Here is a 27,525-nt window from a genome sequence, read left to right as displayed (position 1 = left end):
CCACATACAAGTTCGTATGGAAGTTTTTTGAAAGTAATTTTGGTGACCAGTTTTGAACAGTTTGGTCCATAGGATTTCTCTGTTTTGGCTATGAAGATGGAATTTGTGTTCTAAACTACTTTCCACTCTTTTCCCTGGTCCTTTACAAAGTTAAAACAAAAGAACATATGCAACCTAATTCTTGGAATATTGATTGAATTTTGTGACAATTCTAAAACTGCTTCTCACATCAACACCTGGCGAGGGAAAAAAGATCAGACTGCAGCTAGCCTTTTAATACATTTGTGGAAACAAGAGGAGTTGGAGCTGGGAGTCGAACATGATCAACATGGAAGAATTGTTGGTAAGGGTTAGCAGACTTTAAACCATCTATATGCAGTTTCACTGAATAAAGTAGAAAATAAATTATTCTTCTAATAAGAGTCCTTCAAATGTAAATAAATTATAGTGAATCTCATTCCTATGTCAGCGTGTCTTCATCTGACCAACCTCAAAATGCCTACATATAAAGGTGGAGGTTTTTTAATTTTGTTATACAGGTTTGCCACTAGGTGGCATTTGCTTCATTACCTGGCAAGAGAACTATCCCTAATATCCTCAACTGTCCATTCCTTTTTAATGATTGACAGCTGAACAGCTTCATTCTGCAGTTGTATATCAGCCGTGTCCTTAAGGAGAGTTCTATGTCATATTTCAAAGTTTACGTGAAAGTGGTTTTACTCTAATGCTGAGAGCTTCCTGCATATAACTTGTATGGATACAATATGTGAAATAGCAAGAAAGGGAAAGTTTTTTTTTGTTTTGTTTTGTTTTTTTGTTTTGTTTTGTTTTTTATTGTCACAAGAAGTTATCAGTATTAATCAGCATTTCCTGGCCCAAATTCTGCCCTATCTCACACCAAATCAATGGAGCTATTCCAGGTTTGTGTGGGTATACACTAAATGAGATGACTACCCCAGTTTTGGAGGTGACCAAGGATAAATAGTGAAATATATCAGTATATAGTGGTTGACTAACATATAACCTAAACCATATAACCTATTTTTAAAAAAAATAGAAGTTTAATCATGTGTAACCTGACACTTGTTAACTTTGTGTGTGTGTGTGTGTGTGTGTGTGTGTGTGTGTGTGTGTGTGTGTGTGTGTGTGTGTGTGTGTGTGTTACGAAATTATTAGATGCAAAGAAACCTTTAATTGGCAGCTTCCAAGAACAACAAGGAGTGATCCCAATGTGTGCCAACTGCCCCAGCATTGCTATCATGGAAGTGTCTGAAAACATGAGGGCAAAAATTTATTCTGTATTATGCAAGCTAGGTAAGGAGTACACATTGCATCCCAATTTTCAAATTTATCATTAATCTGTATTTCTTCACCAGCAGCACAACATAGCCATTGCTATACATGTTTGACCTACATTCAGGTTAGATATCAGGAAAAACTTTCTAACTGTAAGGGTAGATAAGTTCTGGAATAGACTTCTAAGGTACATTGTGGAATCCCCATCGTTGGAAGCTTTTAAAAACAAGTTGGACAAACACATGTCAGGGATGGTCTAGCTTTACTTGGTACTGCCACAATGCAGGGGGTTGGACTTGATGACTTCTCAAGGTCCCTTCCATCTCTACGTATCTATGATTCACACATAACTCCATATTGCTTATGTAGTTCAGAATACCAGATGTGAGAAACAAATAGCATGGAAATGGATTATACAAAATTGGAAAGCTTTTACAGCATTTAAAACTGTGTGTGGCATACCACTCAGTGAAGCCATGTTATATACTGTTTTGTGGTCTGTGATATGGCAGATCCAAAAATCTGTTAAGGCTTTTCCTTTCATGCCATGCTACATGTCACAAAATACTTTAAACCTGTAAAATGATGTAAAACATACTCTAATAAATATATACTACAATGTTGGGCTATCAGTATTTTGTGAATGTGAAATTTATAATGAGATTTGGGCAAATATAATAGCTGAACAATTCAAAATTATGTAAATTGGATACTATTATTGAAATTTCAACATGCACAAAAGTGAGAATTCAAAGTCTTAGTAGTTGGACCTTGCCTCCACCTCTCTGTTTACATTTCTTCTTAGTAACATTTTATAAAATACTGGAGTCTTTCTGTTTGCAAGGCTGAGTTCAGGAGTTAGAAGAGGCTCTCAGTATAAATCCCTGAAAGAAAGCACCAAAATCCCTGTAGTATGACTCTTCTGCTGAACAGCTCTGCTCCTTCATGATTCATCACTTTTTACTGGAGCCACAGTATCATGCTTCTCAATAAGGAAGGAGTTAGCTAAGTCTGTCCCTTACGGAATCTGACTTAAATAGAGGAACATTTCCTTGCAACACAAGAATAGCAGAGACATAACACAGCCATGGCAATACAGGTGATACGAACTTTGTGTGGACACCCAGAAGTAAAGCATTAAAACGGAACAATTTAGTTATAGGGAAGTGGCTATCTTATCACCAGAAGCCAGCACAAGTAACTGACAGGATTGAAGAGTGTTTGGTGAAGATACTATACACATTTGTGACAACACTTCTGCATTTGATAACATTTTGTCACACTTACTGCGTGCCGAGGTGTATTGTCTTATAATTTAAGACAAATATATGATGTCATTCATATCTAAATAATAATTAACAATACTTTTTTAGGTTTTGAAAATTTGCCTGGTTTGTCTGCTAAGGATTTTGTCACACTCGCTGTCATACGTCGATATCTTGACTTTAAAGTGAGTATTTTTTTTTAAACGTTACTACTTTTGCGCGCACAAACAAAATACAAGAAAAATAAAAATGTATTACAGCTAAAGAACCCCTTGATTATTGCAATATATATGCAAGTTAAAAATCAGATTTAACACACAACCCTCAAAAGTTTTTTCTGTCTTATTCTTCTTGAGCACCCGTGCATGCCTGTGCACACACACATTATGCAACTTGTTATGGCCCCCTAATAAGGCAGTTTTGTACCACAAAAGATGGTGTGACTGCAGATTCACACCCTGGTTCAACTCTTAACTCTCTGAAGACAAGCACTCTGTAAGCATTCTGGAGAATAAAACTTAACAAAAAGGAGAGCGGGAGAGGATATGTCGATTTTGTATTTTGAATCACTGGAACGTTCAGAAATAAACATCAGCCTTTTTAAAAAATAGTCTGTCTGTTTAACACAAAGGTTGGAGAAGTCTGGAGTGAAATATGTGCAGAACTAAAAGAAGAAACGTTCAGACCAGTCACTCCTGATGTGGAAGCCTTGAAAGTTATTTCAGAGGCATCAGAAAATGTTGGAAAGATGGTTGTCACCCTCCAGACTGAAATGCTTGAAAGTCAACAGCACCAAGAATTCCAGGAGGAAAAAAAGGTTTACTCCAAGGTAAGACTTGAACTATTTATTCAAGAAAAGCCCATTTACTTCAGTATAAAGTATTTTGCTGACTACTTATATTAGCAAGATTATCTTGTTTAACAGAGTTCAAAGTCGTACCATATTTGTATTAAGGTATTCTCTTCAGATTTCATAAGCAGTTAAAGTGAAATTTTTAAAAACTTAATTTTATTTCTCAAGTATTATAATTTTGTCAATCTTTAATTAGCAATATGAACTCTTCAATATGAAAGAAACAACTGTGCAATGTATCACCACTGGTAGAATCAAAATAGTAATCATACTACTATATTTGTTAGGTCTGTCTCTCTCGTCTTTTGCAAAAGAGGGAAGGGCAAGGTTATAATAACTGTAAAGCAATCATTACAAATAGATCTTTCTCATAATGAAACTCTAAGGGCTGTATTTACAATTGAAGGGGTACAGTTTTCCAAAATTGAGTTGAAACGTGATTAGTGGTAAAACTGGTTCCAATACGGTTTAACGTAGAGCGGGATGAATAATGGATTTTTTTTTTGATTCACTGTCAGTTTTGGAAACATGGGGGAGAGGGAAGAGAATTCTTCTTGGGGCAAACTATAAAAATAACATTTTTGAAAATTTTCAGTGCATTGAAAAGTCCAAAAACATTTCACACCAAAATGAATTGAAATGGTTTGACATTACTGAAACAAAAAACTTCAAGTCAAAATGTTTCAGTAATGTCAAAACAAAACATTTCAGTTCAACCTAAAAAATTTAGTTTAGACTTTCATGCATTTTCACAAAAGCAAGCAAAGGATTCACAAAATGGCTGGAGGAGCTAAAGATGGAGGTTGTGCTTCTCTTTATCAGCTTTAGCATTGTGGCTAGGGCACTCATTTGAGATATGGGAGACCTGGGTTCAGAGCCTTTCTCCCATCAGGCATAGGTGGGAACTGAACCCAGGTCTCCCACCCCCCAGGTGAATGTGCTACTCACTGGGCTAAAGCTTATAAGAGGCACCAGTACTACCTTACCTCTTCCTATTTTGAGAATCTTTTGCTTGCTTCTGTCAAAAGGCCTGAAAATGAAAATGAATTTTTTCAGATCATAGAACTGGAAAGGACCTCGAGAGGTCATCTAGTCCAGTCCCCTGCACTCAAGGCAGGACTAAGTATTATCTAGACCATCCCTGACAGGTGTTTGTCTAACCTGCTCTTAAAAATCCCCAATGATGGAGATTTCCACAACCTCCCTAGGCAATTTATTCCAGTGCTTAACCACCCTGACAGGAAGTTTTTCCTAATGTCCAACCTAAACCGCCCTTGCTGCAATATAAGCCCATTGCTTCTTGTCCTATCCTCAGAGGTTAAGAGAAATTTTTCTCCCTCCTCCTTGTAACAACCTTTTATGTACTTGAAAACTGTTATGTCCTGCCTCAGTCTTCTCTTCTCCAGACTAAACAAACCCAGTTTTTTCAATCTTTCCTCATAGGTCATGTTTTCTAGACCTTGAATCGTTTTTGTCGCTCTTTTCTCTGGGCTTTCTCCAATTTGTCCACATCTTTCCTGAATTGTGGCGTCCAGAACTGGACACAATACTCCAGTTGAGGCCTTCCTTTCCACTAGGAAGGCATACGGCATCTTTCTTTTTTCCCCTCTCCAGGTCTTTCTATTTGTCTCATAATTGTAATTCCCCCTCTTTCTTATCTGTTTCTTCCCACCACAACTGATTGCATCTCGGTTCTCTCTTCCATGCAACTTTAAAGTTGGTAGGGTTGAAGGATTTCTCCTTTCTCAATCACAGAGTTGTCAGTACTGTTTGCTGTGGACCCTTCATCTTAAGGGTCAGTGAAGATTTGGTTTGCAACAGAGATGATGTGCCTTGTCTTTATTAGGGAGTGAGAAAAGCACAACGTTCTCTAGCAGTCTCCTCTAGTCAGTACTAGAGAAGCACTGATCCCGGTCATCCTTCTAGGCAAAGGAAAAGTGCTACATTAAGAAAAGCCAGAGAGGAGGCCACAAAATCAGGGTAAATAGATGGAAGCATTGTACAAGCGTCAGGAGCAAGGAATTCAATACAGTTAATGGAAATAGTGTGTATTACATCTCCTCAAATCTCTTGACACCTTGTAGATTCAAGCTATCCATAAACAGAGAGAAATGGTAAATAAATCCTGGGAAGATTTCTTAACTCGGACATCAAATTATGAGGCTTTAAAGGTAAGAAGTGTTTGGGGAAATTTGTATTAGCAATGTTGTATCATTGAACAATTCCAAGCAGTTTTATTCAGTATTGAGTACAAGGATATTACTATAGAAATTACAGCTGGACTGAAACCTGACTCAGTAATGCTCTGATAGTAAGTAAGGCTCGGTGGTTAGTACACTTCCCTAGTACTTGAGAGACTCAGGTTTGGTTTTCTGCTCCACCACAGATTTATTGTGTGGCCATGGGCAAGTCACTTATTCTGTCTGTGCCTGAATTCCCCACCTGTAAAATGAGGATAATACATCCCTATGGGTGTAGTGAAGATGAATACATTTAAAGATTATGAACTTTTTGCGATCTAATAAGTATATAAGAGCTGGGGGGTATTATTTTTATTCATAAAACATAACAGAAATGCTGTTCTTTACTGAAGATAAAGGCTTCTTGGCAACTAGTAACCCGGCTGCTCCTCAATTTCCAGTCACAATGTGGGGATGAGCACTCTCTCTCTGCAAATACAATCATGCTCTTATGCAAAAGCAGATACCAAAAAGAGAGGCTGAAACTGCAAATTTGGCAATCGTTTTCTTTTTTTTCTTTTTTTCTTAATCCCTCCCTTGGTTTTTCCCACAGCAAATATCTGAAGATAACCTGAGGCTTGCTAATCTGTTCTGATATCTGATTATTGTGTACAATATTTGCATGTACATTTCAAAAAGGACATCCAGGGTAGAATCCAGAGTAAGATAACCAGACTAATTTGGGGACTGAAGGAAATTATTGACAATGAAATGTGTCTGTAGCCAAAACTGTTCATTCTTGAAAAGAGACACCTGAGGAAAAAACTGGTCTTGGTATAAGAGTACGGAGTACAGGCATGTAGCAGAGATCTAGGCTGTGATCTGTGTGGCAAGGTGTAACCTGCAGTCATGAACTGAAACTAAGTGAAGAATAAAAGTTGACTATAGAGAGATTTCTTCCTTTTTTTAAAAAAAAACCTCCAGGCTCATTATCTAGTTCAGTCAGATATTGGCTCTGCAGCAAGCCACCCTGTTCTGGGGAACGTCAGCCCACCATGCAAATCCAAAACACAAAAGAAAAACGTGCATGTTGGGAAGATATTGAGCAGCCTGGGACACCACAGCTCTCATGAGCTTCCTGCCTCTTCTGCCCCTCAGCTACTAATTATAGGTCTGTCATATCCCGTCTGACCCTTTTCTCAGCCTCTATTAATGCTTAACTTTTTTACAATACCCTACCTCTGAGATAGTCTGTAGTATCAATTCCCTTTCAAAGATGTGGAAACTGAGGTATAGAGAGATAAAGGACTTGTCCAAGAGCAGAGGTTGAGTGCCTGAGCTATAAATAAAGGCCCAGATTCTTGACTCCCACTCCCTATTTTGACTACTAGATCACACACCCAAAACAGAGTACTAATGGCTACACCTTACTCTGTTCTGTCTTTTTTTTTTTTTTTTTTTTTTTTCCCCTTATCTTCTGGCTGCAATACCAAATTGTTTTGTTTTCCAACACATTTTGATGAATCAATTCATATTACAAACTTTATATTCCCATTATTCATACTTTTGTTAAAAGTAAATGGAAATGACCCTTCATGTTTTATTTTATAGTACTAATTACACCATTCTCTGTCTGGTTGCACGTAGTGCAGTGCTGATTCTCATAAAAATAACTCTTTCTTTGTTAAATATATTTAGAAAGCAAAAAGACTTCAGGAAAAATCTATAGAAGCGTCTAGATCAAAGTCAAGACCACAAAACGCAACACTCCACTCAACTGAAATTAAAGGCCTGAATACGACAGTAAGTAAAGTTTCCAGGCATTCAGCTTAACTCACAATAACAAGCTAAAGGAAATAAAATAGTGTCGTTTAGGCTCCAGAGTTAGTTATTGATTGTTTTTTTTTTTTGTTTGTTTTAATGTTAGGCTCCCTGTCCATTCCAGAAATGAGTTGATCTCAGTCTATTCTATCTTTTGTTCAATCCCCTCTTTTTCCCAAGTTGCTTTAAGAAATGTCCTTGATGACCAGACCCAAGCATATGAGGTTAAAGCACTGTGCCTTTTTTAGCAGAAAGATGTCTATTATGAATGTACATGTTTTGATGCCTTTGATGCTTCAGAAAAGGGTTTTTATCACAAAGGCCTTTTTCCAGCAGTGTGGCTTTTACTCCTTGAGCCTGCAAAGACCACGAAAGAGTACTGAAAGCACTCTTGATGGATGTTAGTCTTGTCTTTTTAGGTAGATGTCTGCACAGCATAGTTAGTAAGCACCACTTCAACCACTGTAACAGATCCACGGGCATCAAGGAATTGAAATTGGTCAGAGAGGCTCTAATCTGAAGCTACTGTAAAGAAATTTAGGCATGTAAGACCATTTAGGGGTCAATCTCCTAAAAAGAGTGTGACAGTCAGTCAGGGTCCAGACACCCCCAGGGGAGAACAAGGGTTTTGAACTCCAAAGAATAAGTACTTGAATCAACTGATTGTATACAATGTTATTGTGCATAAAAATCTGCCAAGTAAAATCTCTTATGAATGCTTGCAATGTTCTGAACTTGATGGTCATTGAGATATGTATGCAAACTGTGATTATGAATCTTTGTATTGATGTATATACAATAGTATGTTCATGTCCCGTACTACAATTTCAAGTACTTGTAGCAAGGGGGAGGGGATGGCAGCTCCTGTCAAGCCAGTTATTTTACACAAAACTAACTTCAACTACCCATCCATTGTCCAGTTAGAAAAAAGACATTGGGAAATGGGAAAACACTGAAACAACTTGAAACTGAAAAGAACTCCCCAGGCTTGGAAAACAAAGGGCTTGTACATGTAACGCCGACAGACCCCAGTCGTTGGCAAGCAGAATAGAACCAGGGATCTCTGGAGCTTAGTTCATGAGCTTCTACTGCATGAGCTCAAAACCAACTGGCTGGTAGCTAAGGCTGAAGAGCAGACTCATTTTATCTCTTTAAATGGTCTTGATCCTACTAGATGGGACAGAACACCACACTCAAGTGCTAGTGTGTATGTAATCCACACACCTTCTATGTCAGGATAACTTACATCAGTGGTGTGAATAAGCGACGTAAGTTACACTGACCTAAGTGCCGGTGTGGGCGGTGGTATGTTGTCAGGAGAGCTTCTCCCACCAACATAGCTACTGCCTCTTGCGGAAGTGGTTTTCTTATGCTGACAGGAGATCTCTCTCTGGTTGGCATAGTGTCTTTGCCAGACGCTCTGCAGCAGTGCACCTTCATTGGTGGGTCACTTTCCCTGCCATGAATCCTCATAACCTGAGAGATGGGGGGGAAAAAACTGCAAACCCTTATGAAGGAAGGGATTTGAAGTGAAGGACATCCAAAAACTCAGGGCCTACCTATAGGCAGAATGTGGTCTGTGAAAGGCTAGATTCTCTCTGTGACAGAGGGTATGCTGAGAAACTGTTCAAAGGCAATAGGTAACTTATATTAGAAAATGGAATTTTGCTAATATGGAAATGTAAAGCCTGAAGTTGCGTCTTTGTTTTCTGTGTAACTGTGTTGCTTTTCCTTCCTATTTCAGCTTTGAATCTCTGATAGGAAAAAAAATATCTGGGGCAGAGGTGGGCAAACTACAGCCCACGGGCCACATCCGGCCCACGGGACCCTCCTGCCCGGCCCCTGAGCCCCTGGCCCGGGAGGCTCACCCCGGCCCTTCCCTCGCAGCCTCAGCTCACTGCACCACCCGCGCAATGCTCCAGGCGGCGCAGCAGGGCTGCGAGCTCCTGGGGCAACACAGCTGCAGAGCCCGGCCTGACCCGGTGCTCTGTGCTGCGCGGTAAGGGGGCAAAGAGCAGGGCAGGTTGGATAGAGGGCAGGGGAGTTCAGGATGGTAGTCAGGGGGTGCATAGGGGTCGAAGCGGTCAGAGGGCAGGGAACAGAGTGGTTGAATTGGGGCAGGGTTCCAGGGGAGCAGTCAGGAAGTGGGGGGAGGGGGGTTGGATGGGGCGGCAGGGGGCAGTCAGGGACAGGGGTTCTGGGGCAGTTAGGGAACAGGGAGAAGGGGGGGCAGGGGTCCTGGGGGGGCAGTGAGGAAGGAAAGGGGGTGTTGGATGGGGCAGTCAGGGGACAGAGATGGGTGGTTGGATGGGGCAGGAGTCCCGGGGGGGGGATTGTCAGGGGCAAGAAAGGGGGGCCAAACCCCCCTCCCCTAACCGGCCCTCCATACAATTTTCTAAACCCAATACGGCCCTCAGGCCAAAAAAAGTTTGCCCTCCTCTGATCTGGGGGGCGTTACTTTTACCCCAAGCAGGTATCTGTTGTGTGAACTGCATGGAGTGTATGTGCCAAAGTGAACTGATAACTGGGGGCAAGTTTCCTTACTTCAGGGGTAAGGAACCAGAGGGGACAAGTCTGAGCAACTGGAAGATTAAAAATGCGTGATAGACTGTTTTGGGGAGACTTGGAATGGGGAGGATTTTTGGGATCACCCTGCAAAGAGTAACTATGCTGTTTGAAATCCAAAGCGAGACCTTTGTGTTTTGTAGGTTGGCTACTGGTTCTAGGGCTCTGAGCTCTAGCAGCATATCATTAAGGCACCCAAGATAAGAGGTCAGGTGGTGACAGAATCCATAATATTGTATACAACCAGTTGATTCACTTGCTTGGTCTTTGGAGTTCAGATCCCCTGTTCTCCCCTTATGGTGTCTGTAACTTGGTATCACAGGAGGACTTCTATGAAAAATTAGGAGAGACCAGGACTTTGTGACTTTCACTGGGAAGACCTGTGCAGCTCTTAATGACTTCAGTAAAGACTTCCTTTCCAGTTATCCATTCCTTCACAGATATCCCATCTTATGTGGCTGAAGACAAAGTCTTTGGAAAAAGAAGGTTCAAGTTTAATCCACGTCTTTTTTCCCTTTTCTTTATTACCTGATATGAGTGTGTGTACAACTACCTCTTCCTCAGAAGATTTCAGATGTTTTCAAGATCTTCTTGGGAGCATGACAAGTCTCTGTATCTTGAACTCTTGACAGTCCAGGAGAAGACTTGCTATCTAACATTTTGAAGTTGAGATGAAAAGAAAAAATCACCATTCCAGTCAGAGTGCCTTATGAAGGCAGCTCAGGGCTTCTGACTTACTTCTGCTTCTGTGCCTGGGGGGTCCTGTTGAGCAGACAAGATGTAGCAAATTCTTTTTAATGTGGATCTGATTAAATTTCTTGGACACGTTGCCTGAATAATTGTTCCAGCATCTGCAGAAAATCAAAGAGAGATGAGTCCATGCTACAAAAGAACTATAAATTAAGAAAATTTATCAGTAGAACATCATATTCATCAGCAACGCTGCACATGGGAATTACAAATTGCAAACATTGCTGGCAATCTACAGTTCGTATTTGTGGAACAAGAGTCTCTCCCTGCACCCAGATCCCTCCACTAGAATATTCTCTGTATGTGAGGAAAGAGGAATCTACGATTATTGTTGCAGAAGGCCAGTGTGTGACCAGATATGGTCTAAAGGAGTTCCATATGTTGTTGGGTTGGTTTTGTTTTGTGGAGGCTACAGTTAATATCTGCCATTCATACCTGAGAATTCTGAGCTTTCTCCTGAGGTCTCCAGTCCAGGATAGAGGATTTGCCATTCCACAGCTTTAACCTATTCAGTTTAAAGATGGATAGTATAATGGAAAAACTGTGGGTCTGTAGAAGACCTAATGATCAAAACAAATCTCGTCTAGAATCCACTCCACATCAAATTCTTGTCCCATCCTCTCCTCTTTCCCCCGCCCCCAGGGATCCCTTACAAAACGTGTGTCTAGTGTTTCTGAAGGCAATAGAGGAGAGCGGTAGAAGAGTATCAGAGAAAGAGGTTCTAGTCTCCTTATTTCCTCATTCTCAAGCCTGGTGGAGAGAGTTTGTGGGGTGGTATGATGCACTAACATAGATAACTAGGGATTCTGGGAATTAGTTACAGAATGATCTTAGACTATAAACAATGGAAATAGTGCTCTCCCCATCTTTTACAAATCAGCCTAAGGGTATGTCTACACTACGAAATTAGGTCGAATTTATAGAAGTCGGTTTTGTAGAAAGCGTTTTTATACAGTCAGAGCATTTGTGTGGGGACACACACACTTAAGTGCATGTAGTCGGCGGACTCTGTCCACAGTACCGAGGCAACCGTCGACTTCCAGAGCTTTGCACTGTGGGTAGCTATCCCACAGTTCCTGCAGTCTCCTCCACCCATTTGAATTCTGTGTAGAAATCCCAGTGCCTGATGGTGCTAAAACATTGTCGCCAGTGGTTCTGGGTACATATCTTCAGGCCATCGTTCCCTCCCTCCCTCCCTCCGTAAAAGCAAGGGCAGACAATCGTTTTGCGCCTTTTTTCTTGAGTTACCTGTGCAGACGCCATACCACGGCAAGCATGGAGCCCGCTCAGCTAACAGTCACCATATGTCTCCTGGGTGCTGGCGGACGTGATACTGCATTGCTACACAGCAGCAGTTTATTGCCTTTTGGTAACAGACAGTGCAGTATGACTGGTAGCCGTCGTCGATGTAGTCCTGGGTGCTCTTTTAACCGGGCACCTGGGCAAACATGGGAGTGACTCAGCCAGGTCATTTCCCTTTTCGTCTCATGGCAATTGAGTCCTACCAGCAGTACACTGTCTTTTAATCTGCAGCTAGCAGAAGACAATGGCCAGTAGTCAACTGCACAGTCTTCTGCCAAGCACCCAGGAGGTGACGATGGCTAGCGGTCATACTACAGTCTGCTGCCAGCAAGATGTATAAAGATAGATGAAGTGGCTCAAAACAAGAAATAGATCAGATTTGTTTTGTATTCATTTTCTCCTACCTCCCTCCCTCCCTCTGTGAAATCAACAGCCTGCTAAACCCAGTTTTGAGTTCTATCCTTGAGGCGGCCATTCAGTTTCTCGCAAAGCCACCCCCTTTGTTGATTTTAATTCCCTGTAAGCCAACTCTGTAAGCCATGTTGTCAGTCGCCCCTCCCTCCGTCAGGGCAACAGCAGACTATCATTCCGCGCCATTTTTCTGTGCAGACGCCATACCACGGCAAGCATGGAGCCCGCTCAGATCACTTTGGCAATTAGGAGCACATTAAACACCACACGCATTATCCAGCAGTATATGCAGCACCAGAACCTGGCAAGTCGAGTAGGCGACATCAGCGTGGTTACGAGAGTGATGAGGACATGGACACAGACTTTTCTCAAAGTACGTGCCCTGACAGTGTGGGCATCATGGTGCTAATGGGGCAGGCTCATGCAGTGGAACGCCGATTCTGGGCCCGGGAAACAAGCACAGACTAGTGGGACCGCATAGTGTTGCAGGTCTGGGAAGATTCCCAGTGGCTGCGAAACTTTCTATGCATGCGTAAGGGCACTTTCATGGAACTTTGTGACTTGCTTTCCCCTGCCCTGAAGCACAAGAATACCAAGATGAGAGCAGCCCTCACAGTTGAGAAGCAAGTGGCAATAGCCCTGTGGAAGCTTGCAACACCAGACGGCTACCAGTCAGTCGGGAATTGATTTGGAGTGGGCAAATCTACTGTGGGGGCTGCTGTGATGCAAGTTGCCAAAGCAATCAAAGGTCTGCTGATATCGAGGGTAGTGACCCTGGGAAATGTGCAGGTCATAGTGGATGGCTTTGCTGCAATGGGATTCCCTAACTGTGGTGGGGCCATAGACGGAACCCATATCCCTATCTTGGCACCGGAGCACCAAGCCAGCGCGTACATAAACCGCAAGGGGTACTTTTCAATAGTGCTGCAAGCACTGGTGGATCACAAGGGACGTTTCACCAACATCAACGTGGGATGGCCAGGAAGGGTACATGACCCTCACATCTTCACGAACTCTGGTCTGTTTCAAAAGCTGCAGGAAGGGACTTTCTTCCCAGACCAGAAAATAACCGTTGGGGATGTTGAAATGCCTATAGTTATCCTTGGGGACCCAGCCTACACCTTAATGCCAGGGCTCATGAAGCCATACACAGGCAGCCTGGAGAGTAGTCAGGACCTGTTCAACTACAGGCTGAGCAAGTGCAGAATGGTGGTAGAATGTACATTTGGATGTTTAAAAGCGCGCTGGAGCAGATTACTGACTCGGTTAGACCTCAGCAAAACCAATATTCCCACTGTTATTACTGCTTGCTGTGCACTCCACAATATCTGAGAGTAAGGGGGAGACATTTATGGCAGGGTGGGAGGTTAAGGCAAATCGCCTCGCTGCTGGTTACGCACAGCCAGACACCAGGGCGGTTAGAAGAGCACAGGAGGGTGCGGTGCACATCAGAGAAGCTTTGAAAACCAGTTTCATGACTAGCCAGGCTACGGTGTGAAAGTTCTGTTTGTTTCTCCTTGATGGAAACCCCCCCGCCCCTTGGTTCACTCTACTTCCCTGTAAGCTAACCACCCTCCCCACCTCCCTTTGATCACCACTTGCAGAGGCAGTAAAGTCATTGTTGCTTCACATTCATGCATTCTTTATTAATTTATCACACAAATAGGGGGATAATTACCAAGGTAGACCAGGAGGGGTGGTGGAGGAAGGAAGGACAAGGCCACACAGCACTTTAAAAGTTGAAAACATATTGAATGCCAGCCTTCTGTTACTTGGGCAATCCTCTGGGGTGGAGTGGCTGGGGGGCCGGAGGCCCCCCACCCCGTTCTTAAGCATCTGGGTGAGGAGGCTATGGAACTTGGGGAGGAGGGCAATTGGTTACACAGGGGCTGTAGTGGCGGTCTGTGCTCCTGCTCCTCAACCATACGGTGGAGCATATTAGTTTGATCCACCAGCAGCCTCAGCATTGAATCCTGCCTCCTCTCATCACGCTGCCGTCACCTTTCAGCTTCAGCCCTCTCTTCAGCCTGCCACTTCTCCCAGTCATTTTGTGCTTTCCTGCACTCTGACATTGTCTGCCTCCATGCATTCATCTGTGCTCTGTCAGTGTGGGACGACAGCATGAGCTCAGAGAACATTTCATCGTGAGTGCGGTTTTTTTTTCGCCTTCTAATCTTCACTAGCCTCTGGGAAGGAGAAGATCCTGTGATCCTTGAAACACATGCAGCTGGTGGAGGGGAAAAAAAAGGGACAGTGATATTTGAAGACACGTTTTATAGAACAATGGGTACACTCTTTCACAGTAAACCTTACTGTTAACATTACATACATAGCACGTGCTTTCGTTAAAAGGTCGCATTTTGCCTCCCCCCCCCCCCACCGCATGGCTAACAGCGGGGAACATTTCTGTTCAGCCATAGGCAAACAGCCCAGCAGAAACAGGCACCTCTGAATGTCCCCTTAAGAAAAGCACCCTATTTCAACCAGATGACCAGATGAATGATATAGATTCATAGATACTAAGGTCAGAAGGGACCATTCTGATCATCTAGTCCGACCTCCTGCACAGCGCAGGCCACAGAATCTCACCCACCCACTCCTACGAAAAACCTCACCTATGTCTGAGCTATTGAAGTCCTTAATTCATGGTTTAAAGACTGCAAGGAGCAGAGAAGCCTCCCTCAAGTGACCCGTGCCCCATGCTACAGAGGAAGGCGAAAAACCTCCAGGGCCTCTCCAATCTGCCCTGGAGGAAAATTCCTTCCCGACCCCAAATATGGCGATCAGCTAAACCCTGAGCATATGGGCAAGATTCACCAGCCAGATACCCAGGAAAGAATTTTCTGTAGTAACTCGGATCCCATCCATCTAATATCCCATCTCAGGGGATTAGTCCTATTTTACCCTGAAAATTTAAAGATCAATTACTTACCAAAATCCCATTATCCCATCATACCATCTCCTCCATAAACTAATCGAGTAGAATCTTAAACCCAGATAGATCTTTTGCCCCCACTGCTTCCCTTGGAAGGCTATTCCAAAACTTCACTCCTCTGATCGTTAGAAACCTTCGTCTGATTTCAAGTCTAAACTTCCTGGTGGCCAGTTTATACCCATTTGTTCTTGTGTCCACCCTGGTGCTGAGCTGAAATAATTCCTCTCCCTCTCCTGTATTTATTCCTCTGATATATTTATAGAGAGCAATCATATCTCCCCTCAACCTTCTTTTAGTTAGGCTAAAGAAGCCAAGCTCCTTAGTCTCCTTTCATAAGACAAGTTTTCCATTCCTTGGATCATCCTAGTAGCCCTTCTCTGTACCTGCTCCAGTTTGAATTCATCCTTTTTAAACATGGGAGACCAGAACTGCACACAGTATTCTAGGTGAGGTCTCACCAGTGCCTTGTATAACGGTACTAAAACCTCCTTATCCCTACTGGAAATGCCTCTCCTGATGCATCCCAAAACCGCATTAGCTTTTTTCACAGCCATATCACATTGGCAGCTCATAGTCATCGTATGATCAACCAATACTCCAAGGTCCTTCTCCTCTTCCGTTACTTCTAATTGATGCGTCCCCAACTTATAACTAAAATTCTTGTTGTTAATCCCTAAATGCATGACCTTACACTTCTCACTATTAAATTTCATCCTATTACTATTACTCCAGTTTACAAGGTCATCCAGATCCTCCTGTATAATATCCCGATCCTTCTCCGAATTGGCAATACCTCCCAGCTTTGTATCATCCGCAAACTTTATTAGCACACTCCCACTTTTTGTGCCAAGGTCAGTAATAAAAAGATTAAATAAGATTGGTCCCAAAACCGATCCCTGAGGAACTCCACTGGTAACCTCCCTCCAACCTGACAGTTCTCCTTTTCAGTAGGATCCGTTGCAGTCTCCCCTTTAACCAATTCCTTATCCAGCTTTTGATGTTCATATTGGTCCCCATCTTCTCCAATTTAACTAATAATTCCCCTTGTGGCACGGTATCAAATGCCTTACTGAAATCTAGGTTAATTAGATCCACTGCATTTCCTTTATCTAAAAAATCTGTTACTTTTTCAAAAAAGGAGATTAGGTTGGTTTGGCATGATCTACCTTTTGTAAAACCATGTTGTATTTTGTCCCATTTACCATTGACTTCAATGTCCTTAACTAATTTCTCCTTCAAAATTTTTTCCAGGACCTTGCATACTACAGATGTCAAACTAACTGGCCTGTAGTTACCCGGATCACTTTTTTCCCCTTTCTTAAAAATAGGAACTATATTAGCAATTCTCCAATCATTCGGTACTACTCCTGAGTTTACAGATTCATTAAAAGTTCTTGCTAATGGGCTTGCAATTTCCGGTGCCAATTCCTTTAATATTCTTGGATGAAGATTATCTGGGCCCCCCGATTTAGTCCCATTAAGCTGTTTCAGTTTCGCTTCTACCTCAGGTATGGTAATATCTACCTCCATATCCTCATTCCCATTTGTAATGCTACCATTATCCCTAAGATCCTCTTTAGCCTTATTAAAGACTGAGGCAAAGTATTTGTTTAGATATTGGGCCATGCCTAGATTATCTTTAACCTCCACTCCATCCTCAGTGTTAAGCAGCCCCACTTCTTTCTTAGTTTTCTTCTTATTTATATGGCTATAGAACCTTTTACTATTGGTTTTAATTCCCTTTGCAAGATCCAACTGGGCTCGACTTTTAGCCTGTCTCACTTTATCCCTACATGTTCTGACCTCAATTAGGTAGCTTTCCTTGCTGATCCCTCCCATCTTCCACTCCCTGTATGCTTTCTGCTTCTTCTTAATCACCTCTCTAAGATGCTTGCTCATCCAGCTTGGTCTACAATTCCTTCCTATGAATTTTTTCCCCTTTCTTGGGATACAGGCTTCCAATAGCTTCTGCAGCTTTGATTTAAAGTAATCCCAGGCCTCCTCTACCTTTAGATCCATAAGTTCTTCAGTCCAATCCACTTCCCTAACTAATTTCCTTAATTTTTGAAAGTCAGCCCTTTTGAAATCAAAATCTCTAGTTGCAGATTTATTTTTGTTAATCCTTCCATTTAGTTTGAACTGAATTAGCTCATGATCACTTGAGCCAAGATTGTCCCCTACAACCATTTCTTCTATGAGGTCCTCGCTACTCACCAAAATTAAACCTAAAATGGCATCCCCTCTAGTCGGTTCACCAACTACTTGATGAAGGAATTCATCAGCTATCGCATCTAGGAAAATCTGAGCCCTATTATTATTACTAGCACTGATCCTCCAGTCTATATCTGGGAAGTTAAAGTCTCCCATGATCACGCAGTTTCCATTAGTATTTATTTTATTAAAGACATTAAAAAGGGCTCTATCCATATCCAAATTAGATCCCGGAGGTCTATAGCACACCCCAAGCACTATCATAGGAGAGGCTTCACTAGTTATCTTCCCCAATGTAGTTTTTGCCCAGACGGACTCTGTCTTATCCATTGCATCGCTTCTTATTTCTTTACATTCTACCTCATCATTGATATACAATGCTGCTACACCACCTTTACCTTTGTTTCTGTCTTTCCTAAACAGCACATACCCTTCAATACCTGTAGTCCAGTCATGACTACTATTCCACCATGTTTCTGTTATCCCTAGAATATCTGATTTCACTTCCTGCACCAGTAGCTCTAGTTCCTCCATTTTGTTACCTAGGCTCCTCGCATTGGTGTACAAACATCTTCATTTTTGCTGTTTGGCCTCGCTCACATTTTGTACCCTATTAGGCACAGTCATTCTACAGCCAGTATAACCTATTAGACTAGTATCCACACCGCCCTCGCTCCTTATATACATTCTCCTACCCACGGCTGTATCCTTTCTTACTTCGTCTTCTTCCCTCTCAATGCTAAAATCTGGCGTGGAGATTACCTGGACATCTCCCAACCATCTCCCCCTAATTCCTAGTTTAAAGCTCTCTTTATCAGTTGTGCCAGCCTCCATCCTAGAAGTCTATTTCCTTCCCTACTCAGATGAAGTCCATCCCGAGAGAACTGTCCTCTGTCCGTGAATGCCTCCCAGTGGCCATACATCCCAAAGCCCTCCTTATAGCACCACTGTCTAAGCCATCTGTTGACAGTCATAATCTTGTCACACCTTTTGTTGCCCTTCTCTAGGAACAGGAAGGAACCCGCTAAAGATCACCTGAGCCTCAATTTCCTTAAGCGTCTTCCCCAGCCTAGCATAGTCTCCCTTAATACTTTCCAGCAAGAATCTAGCCGTATCATTTGTTCCCACATGAAGGATAATTAGGGGATTCTTTCCCGCTCCCTTTTAGGATCCTTTTCAACCTCAGGTCTACATCCCGTATCTTAGCACCCGGAAGACAGCACACCCTCCTGTTTTCTGGATCAGCTCTAGTTACAGGCCTGTCTATTCTTCTCAATAAAGAGTCCCCTATCACATAGACCTGCCTTTTCCTGGTGACGGTGCTATTCTCCAGTCTCTCCCCTGTTCCCTCTGGCTGCAAGTTCTTCCCATTCCCATTTTCCCTTATAATCCTCTTCAACCCATCCTGTATTCTCCTGGCGCTCATTTTGGTGTAGTCTCCCTTGACTCTTCCGCTTTTCCTATAGGACTAGCCTCTCTTCTCTTCTTCCTTACTCTTCCACCTTCAACAAGTACCTGCTGAGCCCCTTCTTCATTTTCCAACTCTGCAAACCTGTTCCTAAGCTCTATTTCTCCTTCACTAGCCCGTCTTTTCCTCTGCCTGGTTCTTTTAGTCACATGCTTCCACTGACCACTTTCCTCACCCAGTCTCCCCTCAAAATTCCCCAGCCCTGCTTCCATCCGTGAGTCTGAGCTTTTCCCTTCAGATACCTCATATCTTTGCTCCATCATCTGCTCAAACCCCTTCCTAAACTCAACGAGACTTTCCACCTGCATCTCCAAACCTCAGATCTTTTCCTCCATCAGCTCTATCAGATGGCATTTCATGCAGAAAAAACTCTTACCAGGTCCCCCCTCCAGGATCATGTACATAACACAGCTTCCACATCCAGTCATCCTCAATATGTCTTTCACTACAGGAGTCACTCCCACAGCTGCTTCGTGTCTGTCATCGCCTTCCCACTTAAATCCTGTTAATCTTCTCCTCCAACAGAACTCCCACTCAAACTCCCCTGTTTACAGCTCTGTTTGCTAGCTCCTGTGCCGCTGCAGCTGTCTGATATCACTCCTGAGGATAATAAAGAGAGATAAAGAACGGATGTTGTTTGAACGCCAGCAAACATACACTGCAATGCTTTGTTCTTCAATGATTCCCGAGTATGTGCTACTGGCCTGGAGTGGTAAAGTGTCCTACCATAGTGGATGGAATAAGGCTGCCCTCCCCAGAAACCTTTTGCAAAGGCTTTGGGAGTATATCCAGGAGAGCCACGAATGCCAGGACAAATTAATCATTAAACATGCTGGCTTTTAAACCTTGTATAATATTTTAAAAGGTACTCACCAGAGGTCCCTTCTCCGCCTGGTGGGTCCAGGAGGCAGCCTTGTGTGGGTTTGAGGGGTACTGGCTCCAGGTCCAGGGTGAGAAACAGTTCCTGGCTGTCGAGGAAACTCGTTTCTCCTCTTGTTTGCTGTGAGCTATCTACAACCTCATCATCATCGTCTTCCTCGTCCCCAAAACCTGCTTCCGTGTTGCCTCCATCTCCATTGAAGGAGTCAAACAACACGGCTGGGGTAGTGGTGGCTGAACTCCCTAAAATGGCATGCAACTCATCATAGAAGCGGCATGTTTGGGGCTCTGACCCGGAGCGGCTGTTGGCCTCTCTGGTTTTCTGGTAGGCTTGCCTCAGCTCCTTAAGTTTCATGCGGCACTGCTTCGGGTCCCTGTTATGGCTTCTGTCCTTCATGCCCTGGGAGATTTTCACAAATGTTTTGGCATTTCGAAAACTGGAACGTAGTTCTGATAGCACGGATTCCTCTCCCCATACAGCGATCAGATCCCGTACCTCCCATTCGGTCCATGCTGGAGCTCTTTTGCGATTCTGGGACTCCATCATGGTCACCTCTGCTGATGAGCTCTGGATGGTAACCTTTGCTGATGAGCTCTGCATGATCACCTGCAGCTTGCCACACTGGCCAAACAGGAAATTGAAATTCAAAAGTTTGCAGGCCTTTTCCTGTCTACCTGGTCAGTGCATCTGAGTTGAGAATGCTGTCCAGAGCGGTCACAATGGAGCACTCTGGGATAGCTCCCGGAAGCCAATACCATCTAATTGCGTCCACAGTACCCCAAATTTGACCCAGGAAAACCGATTTCAGCGCTAATCCCCTTGTCGGGAGTGGAGTAAGGAAATCGGTTTTAAGAGCCCTTTAAATCGGGGGGAAAAAAGGGCTTCGTCACGTGGACAGGTGCAGGGTTGCATCGATTTAACGCTGCTAAATTCGACCTCAACGCCTAGTGTAGACCAGGGCTAAGGTAGCCAGTTGACCAGTACATTACAATCCACAAGTTTACTTCTTTGCTAAAATACTTGCAACACTGCAAATCCAAATAGCAGGATAATGCATAACATTTTATTCTTCTAATGAGGACTTGATTCTCTTTTCTTACATGCTAAAGATCAGACGAAGACTGAGCAGCACAGTGCATCAAGATACCAGCCAAGAAGCTGTTCAGTCTACATTATTGATGGAGTAATTATGTATATTGTTTAAAGGGTATTTTGAGGAGCTAGGAAACCTTCAAAATGCATCTCCAGCTTCTGAGTAGCATTTTGAAAAGTCAGGGCCTGTGAGTTAACTCTCGTTTCATTTTGTTTCATTTCATTTCAAAGACTAATATGAATGTCAAGCCATTTGTTTTGTTTTCTAGATTGCATCTGGTTGCTTGGTAACTGTAGAAAGTACACCTTCTGAATTAACTGGAGGGCCTCTGGCTGACACAGACCTTGCTCTTAGAAAGCTCTCTGTTCGTGGAGGAGCCTTAAAAAAGATCAAAGGAGTTAAAGTGTTGGACCCACTCAAGAAAGAGTCAGTATCTGTAAAGTAAACATTGTCCTGTACTGTTTCAGACAGTGCTTTGTATTTTTTTGTTAATATATGTCCAAACATTATTTGTAAGATATAATCTATGTTTTTTTTCTTTGGTTAAATATATAGAAGAGCTTGCGATTAATGATAGATGAAAGTATATTTTTTCTTTTAAAAAAACATGTTCATGAATAAAGAATTCCATGCAGTACGTGTTCCAGAGGTCCATTGATTCTGATAATTGAGGCCATCTGTGCTAGGCTCAGTTTACCCTGATTCAATAGCTGGATGTCTGTGCCTCAGTTTCCCCTGTTGGCACCATGAAGTACATAAACTTCAGAAACTAGTTTGTCAGCTTCCAGGTGCAGTCACCCATTAACTTTCTAATGCAAGTGAAGATACTTTAGAATATCCTGCTCTCCTTATATCTCACGGGCCTCCTCTGGTCTTGTTCCTTCCCAGACAATTGCCCAAATTCCCTCTTGGCAGAGAACTGTGCCAATCCCACCCAAGCCTCTGTGGAGAGACCTCCCTAGTCCCACTGGTCCTCTGCATGAGCAACAGTCCTTTTTATATGAAGTGGAAACAGCTCAGAGGCAGCATATGAGGTGACCTGAGCAAAAGCCAGTGTTTTGGGGCCCTAACCCCTTACATGTCCAGGTCTACTGTGCCACTGATTGACCTTGCAATTTGTAGCTTTCACAACACTGCAGCATAAATTGCTTTAACTGTGTATAGTGTCTGTCTTTCCCACTCAGCGGGGAAATACAAACATTCACTGTGTAAAGGGGTAAAGGAATTAGAAAAAACTTGTGTTTTAATTCTCTAGAATTTAGCCACAAATTAGTCCCTTTTGTAATTCCTAGAAAGAGAGGTTTTTCTGTGTGCTTTTCTTCACAGTCCAGTAGTTGTGTTTTGAATGGAAAGAATTTATAGGGTGCTGTAGGCAAAAACGAAGGCAGACATTTGTTGAAATATCCTACTTTAATTCTATATAAAGAAAACTGCAAAGGAAAAAATGACAAAATCATGTACCAACACGGTTAATTGTAATTAACCCTCTAAGACCTCTCCACCTGCCATTGAAGTCAGTCATTGGTTTCTCATATGGAGGGGCAGTAAGCTGTCATGCCTTACAAAGTAACATTTTGGGCCCATGCTATCTATAATTTTAGTGAAGATTATTTCAGTTGAACCATGTCAATTTACAGAACCTGAGGGTCTGGCTCCTTGCTGGTGTTTAACCTACATCTGGCTTGTTTAGTTTGTTTATAAGATTTTTTTTTTTTCCTAATTCCCCCTGGAGATAATTTAGCCATGCTTTATTAAAGAAGCATTTCTGTATGCAAGAGTGACAAGTATTTTAATCTTTGTTTGTGGAATTTATAAATGAACTAAATGTAAGTAGCTCTGACATACTGTCACTGAGGAGTTAAGAGAGGATATGTACATAAGGGGTACAGGCATACCACAGGCCAAATCCAGATCGCCAAATGCTTTTGAACAAACTGTGAAAGCTATTTACTTATTATAATTATTACTGCAGTGTCAAAAGTGTTTCTCTGGCGTCTGGACCTTGACTATACCTCAATCAAGAAATTTGGACCTTAACAAAACATAATTGACTACCTCTGGTGTATATGATATTAATTTAGCAAAAAGGTTACCCTTTCAGTAGACTATCTACTTAACATCTTGCATGTCAGTAAATGCCCTGTTCAATCAATTCATATTACTGTAATTTCATGACTCTTCATGCACAATGCTGACTCACAGATTGGCATGATGTGTGAATAGAAATCCAAATGCTGGGTTAACAGAAAAGCATGCTCCATTTTTAAATAAATACTTGTACAGAAGAATAAAGGTTGCATTTGAAATTTATTATTTGCCTATGGCACTCATTACTGCTAGCTGCTGAGCAACTGCCAATTTTTCAAAATATATGTTTAAGATGCATGTACCATTCTCAACCCCTACTAGTTAGCTGGGCAAAAGTTATGTTAGTGCACACAGCCATTTCACTTATCTGTTTAAAAAACAAAAAACATAAGACCCTTGTGCTCTACTGTCATAAATATAAAGGGAAGGGTAACCACCTTTCTGTATACAGTGCTATAAAATCCCTCCTGGCCAGAGGCAAAATCCTTTCACCTGTAAAGAATTAAGAAGCTAAGGTAACCTCGCTGGCACCTGACCCAAAATGACCAATGAGGGGACAAGATACTTTCAAATCTGGAGGGTAGGAAAAAGGCTTTTGTACTACAGGTTTGACTGACTGACATTGGAATTATTGACGAGCAATGCTGCCCAAATGCAATCTTTTCTTCAAATTAGTTGTTTTGAAATTCCAAGTAACTTTCCACGAGATGCTGATAATCATGCTTTCCCAACTTATGGATGCTCAAGGACAAAAACGGATACTTTGTAAAACTGCGCTTCAGTATATTGTGAGAGGAACTCTTCAGATCCTAGAAGCTCTGTGTTCACAACCAGGATAACTGCAGGGGGGGAAAGGTGAACAGAGAATGGTAAATGTAAAATGCAGACTGCCTTGGGCTTTGGGGAGGAGAGGTGGCCACGGTGTGCTACACAAGCCTTCTCTGTCATTCCAGGCATTCCACGTTTCGGAGGACATAACAATTATTGGGGTTCCTGAAAGGCAAAGAGAGAGGGTTTTTCCAGGTTGCCAGTGGCAAGCCAGCAATGTATGCCACCAAAGTATTCAAACTTATCGTGACTGAACAGCACATCTACAAGTGGGGTGGGCTCATCAGCTATCGAGGTGGCCCTGGAAAATACACCCTTCCCTGAAATGTGACTACCTCACTGGAGTTCTGCTCTGGGTAAAGTTTGAAGCTATTAGCACTCAGGATTGGGGCAAAATGCATGGGAGAATCAACAGGCTGCTGTGTTAGCATGGATTACCGCTTTGCCACAACTTCCAGTACAGCCTTTGATGATTGCATACAAACCCACACATTTATACAGACACAAAGAACTCCACAACCACTTACCCCACCTCTCCCCCACCTCAGACACACTTCTGGACTGCAGACAAACTCCCAGCCATATTTTGGACAAATTATTTCATTGCCCATGGACTACACTCTAACTTAAATGGTCTACATTTGTACATGGACTACATTTCAACCTGCCCCCAGACAGTTAACTGTTTCTAGGTGGCCCTCTTATACTCTTGTGTTAGTACAGAGCAGCATACTAACAGGGAAGGCAATATAAGCTTCTTATTTTTAACACACCAGCACATCTTAGCACAAATGTGCAGGTTTCTAGTAAAACTTCATTTTAAACAATTATTTACCAGTTTACATTTTCTAGTCTCCATTGAATTCCAGGTAGTGGGTGGGTGGGACACCAACTTGCCAGTGTGCAATCCATCATTAATGGATATGCACTGCTGCTTGCAGCTTGTAATAACTTCTGTATCGGTTCATAACTTGGAAATCCCTCCCATTTCTATATTAATAAAAATAAACATGGAGCCAAAAACTTACACGGCTCCGGGGTAAGTTCTGCCTCTTCTATTTTTGCAGCTGGCTCTATGGAACGCTGTACCTGGTGTGGGGAGCTCCTTCAGGTAAACACCCAGCATCTGCTGCAGCTGCTGTGGGGGAAAAGCCTCCTTGGGGACTGGTTCCAGCACCAGAGTCATTGTGCTAGGCTGATCCAGCACATTTGAGCTCCTTGCTGATCCTACACTCTGTGTGTATGTATGTGTGTATATATATATATATATATATATACACATATACATACATAAACAGTTATCAACTATCTAATAACCAGGGCTGACTCTAGGATTTTTGATGCCCCTGCTTTTTTGGGGGGGCCCCCTGCCCGCAACTCCACCCCAATTCAGCCCCTTTCCAATCCCTTCCACAAATCCCCAGCCCTTCCTCCCTGGGCTTGCCTCATTTCCCCCCCATTGTTTCCTGTGGCTCCCCCTCCCGCAACTTCCCACCCTCACTCATCCCTGCTCCCCTGAACACATCACCGCTCTCCTTCTCCCCCCTCCCTCTCAGGCGAGGGAGAGGCAGCAAGTTCAGAGGAGCAGGCCGAGTGGGGGGGAGCACAGGAAGTAACAGGAGGGGTAGAGGAACCGCTCCCCGCCCCAGCTCACCTCTACTCCACTGCCGCCGCCGCCTCCCCCGAGGGCACCGCCACTCGGCTTCTCCTCCCTCCCTCCCTCCCAGGCTTGCCGCATGAAACAGCTGTTTCACGCATGGCAAGCCTGGGAGGGAGGGGGGAGATGCGGAGCAGCGGTGGTACGCTCAGGGGAGCAGGCAGAGGTGAGCTGGGGCAGCGGGGCCGGTGCCAGAATGCCACCCCTAGAAATGTGCCGCCCCAAGCACCTGCCTGTTTTGCTGGTGCCTAGAGCCGGCCCTGCTAATAACACATACATTAAATTCTCAGCCCATCTATAAACATTGCTATAAACCCACTGTGTCAACTACCTAGAGAGGAGAGATTACCAGCACATCACTCTGGAGTCTTTACCACTCACTTTCCTCAAATACCCCTTCTTCAGGCAGGTTAGCATGTTTCTGAGTCTTTCAGGACATTTAGTCTCCTGCTCTGATCTTTTCAGTATCAGCTTTTCACTAGAATCTGAGTTGTTCTCTTGTTCCTTGACACTTTCTTCTTTGATGATAAATGATCAGTCAGTTGGGAAATGACAAAGTCCACATATTCTGTCAATGTTTTGGAACTTTCTGGGATTACTCTTAGATCCCTTTGATTATGTTGAAATGTGTCCCCCTGGTCTGTCTGGACTACATAAGACCTTGGATGCAGCTGTTCTTATATGGTACCCCTTTGGCCCCAATTACCAGAGGTGTCATTGCTCAGGCTCACCCTATCTCCTGAGTTAAGAGATGGGAGATCATGGGCCCTTTTGTCAAAATAATATTTCTGCTTCCACTTCTGATTTTCTTTCATTTTCCATATGGTTTCATGGTTATGAGATTTCAGCAAGTAATCAGTAATTGGTAAATTAGATCTGATCCTTCTTTCCATTAACAGCTGAGCTGTAGAAAAGCCATTCTCCAAGGGGTGTTCTTCAGTAAACCAATAAAGCTTTATACAAGTTGCCCCCACTATCAAAATATTTTTCATACAGTTCTGTACTGACCGAATAGACTTTTCCACAAGTCCATGTGATTGGAGGTCATTTGGACTTGACGTTTTGTGATGAAAATCCCAACCTATGGCAAATTGCCTAAAATCTGCACTGGAAAATTCCAACCTATTATCACTAAAGACTTCATCTGGAATTCCATGTCTGAAGAAGATTCCCTTCATGCCACTTATCACTGACTTACTATTAGCACTGTGCAGTGTGCAAATTTCTGGATACAGAGAATAATAATCTGTGACTATTAAATAATCCTTTGATTGCCAAGTAAATAAATCAGTGCCTACCTTCTTGTAAATCCTTGTAGAACTGGATGTGGTCTCGGTGGCTCTGCCTGTTGCCATGGCTTGTATTTCAAGCATGAAAAGCAATTTCCTACCACGTTAGTAATGTCGTGATTGATCCATGGCCAATACACCACCTCTTGTGCTCGCTTATTTGCACTTCTCAATTCCCAAATGACCATCATGGATCTTCTGTAGCATTTCTTTTTGGAGGCACACTGGAATTACAACCTTACTGTCCTTGAAAATCACCCCATCTATAACAGTAGATTCATGTCTGCAGTTCCAATAGTCTTATACTTGCACGGCAGGTACTTATTTTTCAGACCACCCTTTAATTATCACTTCTTTAAGGAGCCCCATCTTTCTCTATTTCCCCTGCTATTTGTTGCAGTTTCCTGTTAGCTGTGGGAATTGATTTTACAATCAGATCCACATAGGCTTGAATCTCTATCTCTAAAGTCTTCTCTGGCTTTGTAGTGGAAGTCACTGCTCTGGAAAGTGCATCTGCAGTGAACATGAATTTAGCAGGTGTGTAGGTCACAACCAAATCATACTTTTTCAGCTTTATCATTCTTTGAAGCCTTAAGATACAGTCATTTAGCAGTTTGCTAAATAATGCTATCA

At 42.8% G+C, this 27,525-nt stretch overlaps 1 protein-coding gene across 4 annotated transcripts in view; it reads left to right on the top strand.

The window, feature by feature from the left end:
* Window positions 1-21,664, top strand: part of CFAP69 (cilia and flagella associated protein 69) — a 48,685-nt gene extending 27,021 nt beyond the window's left edge. For all 4 annotated transcript variants that reach the window (XM_038393520.1, XM_043509352.1, XM_038393522.2 and 1 more), the window contains 7 exons: window positions 151-343; window positions 1,177-1,314; window positions 2,670-2,746; window positions 3,193-3,390; window positions 5,499-5,585; window positions 7,293-7,397; window positions 21,299-21,664. In XM_038393520.1, coding sequence (XP_038249448.1) covers window positions 151-343; window positions 1,177-1,314; window positions 2,670-2,746; window positions 3,193-3,390; window positions 5,499-5,585; window positions 7,293-7,397; window positions 21,299-21,475 — 975 coding nt within the window. In that variant the 3' untranslated portion in view covers window positions 21,476-21,664. The remainder of the gene's footprint in view (window positions 1-150; window positions 344-1,176; window positions 1,315-2,669; window positions 2,747-3,192; window positions 3,391-5,498; window positions 5,586-7,292; window positions 7,398-21,298) is intronic.
* Window positions 21,665-27,525: the final 5,861 nt, after the last annotated feature.

Source organism: Dermochelys coriacea, chromosome 2 (genome assembly GCF_009764565.3).
Source record: "Dermochelys coriacea isolate rDerCor1 chromosome 2, rDerCor1.pri.v4, whole genome shotgun sequence".
NCBI lineage: Eukaryota > Metazoa > Chordata > Testudines > Dermochelyidae > Dermochelys > Dermochelys coriacea.
Note: the sequence above shows the minus strand (reverse complement) of the source record. Positions and strands in the feature narration are given on the sequence as shown.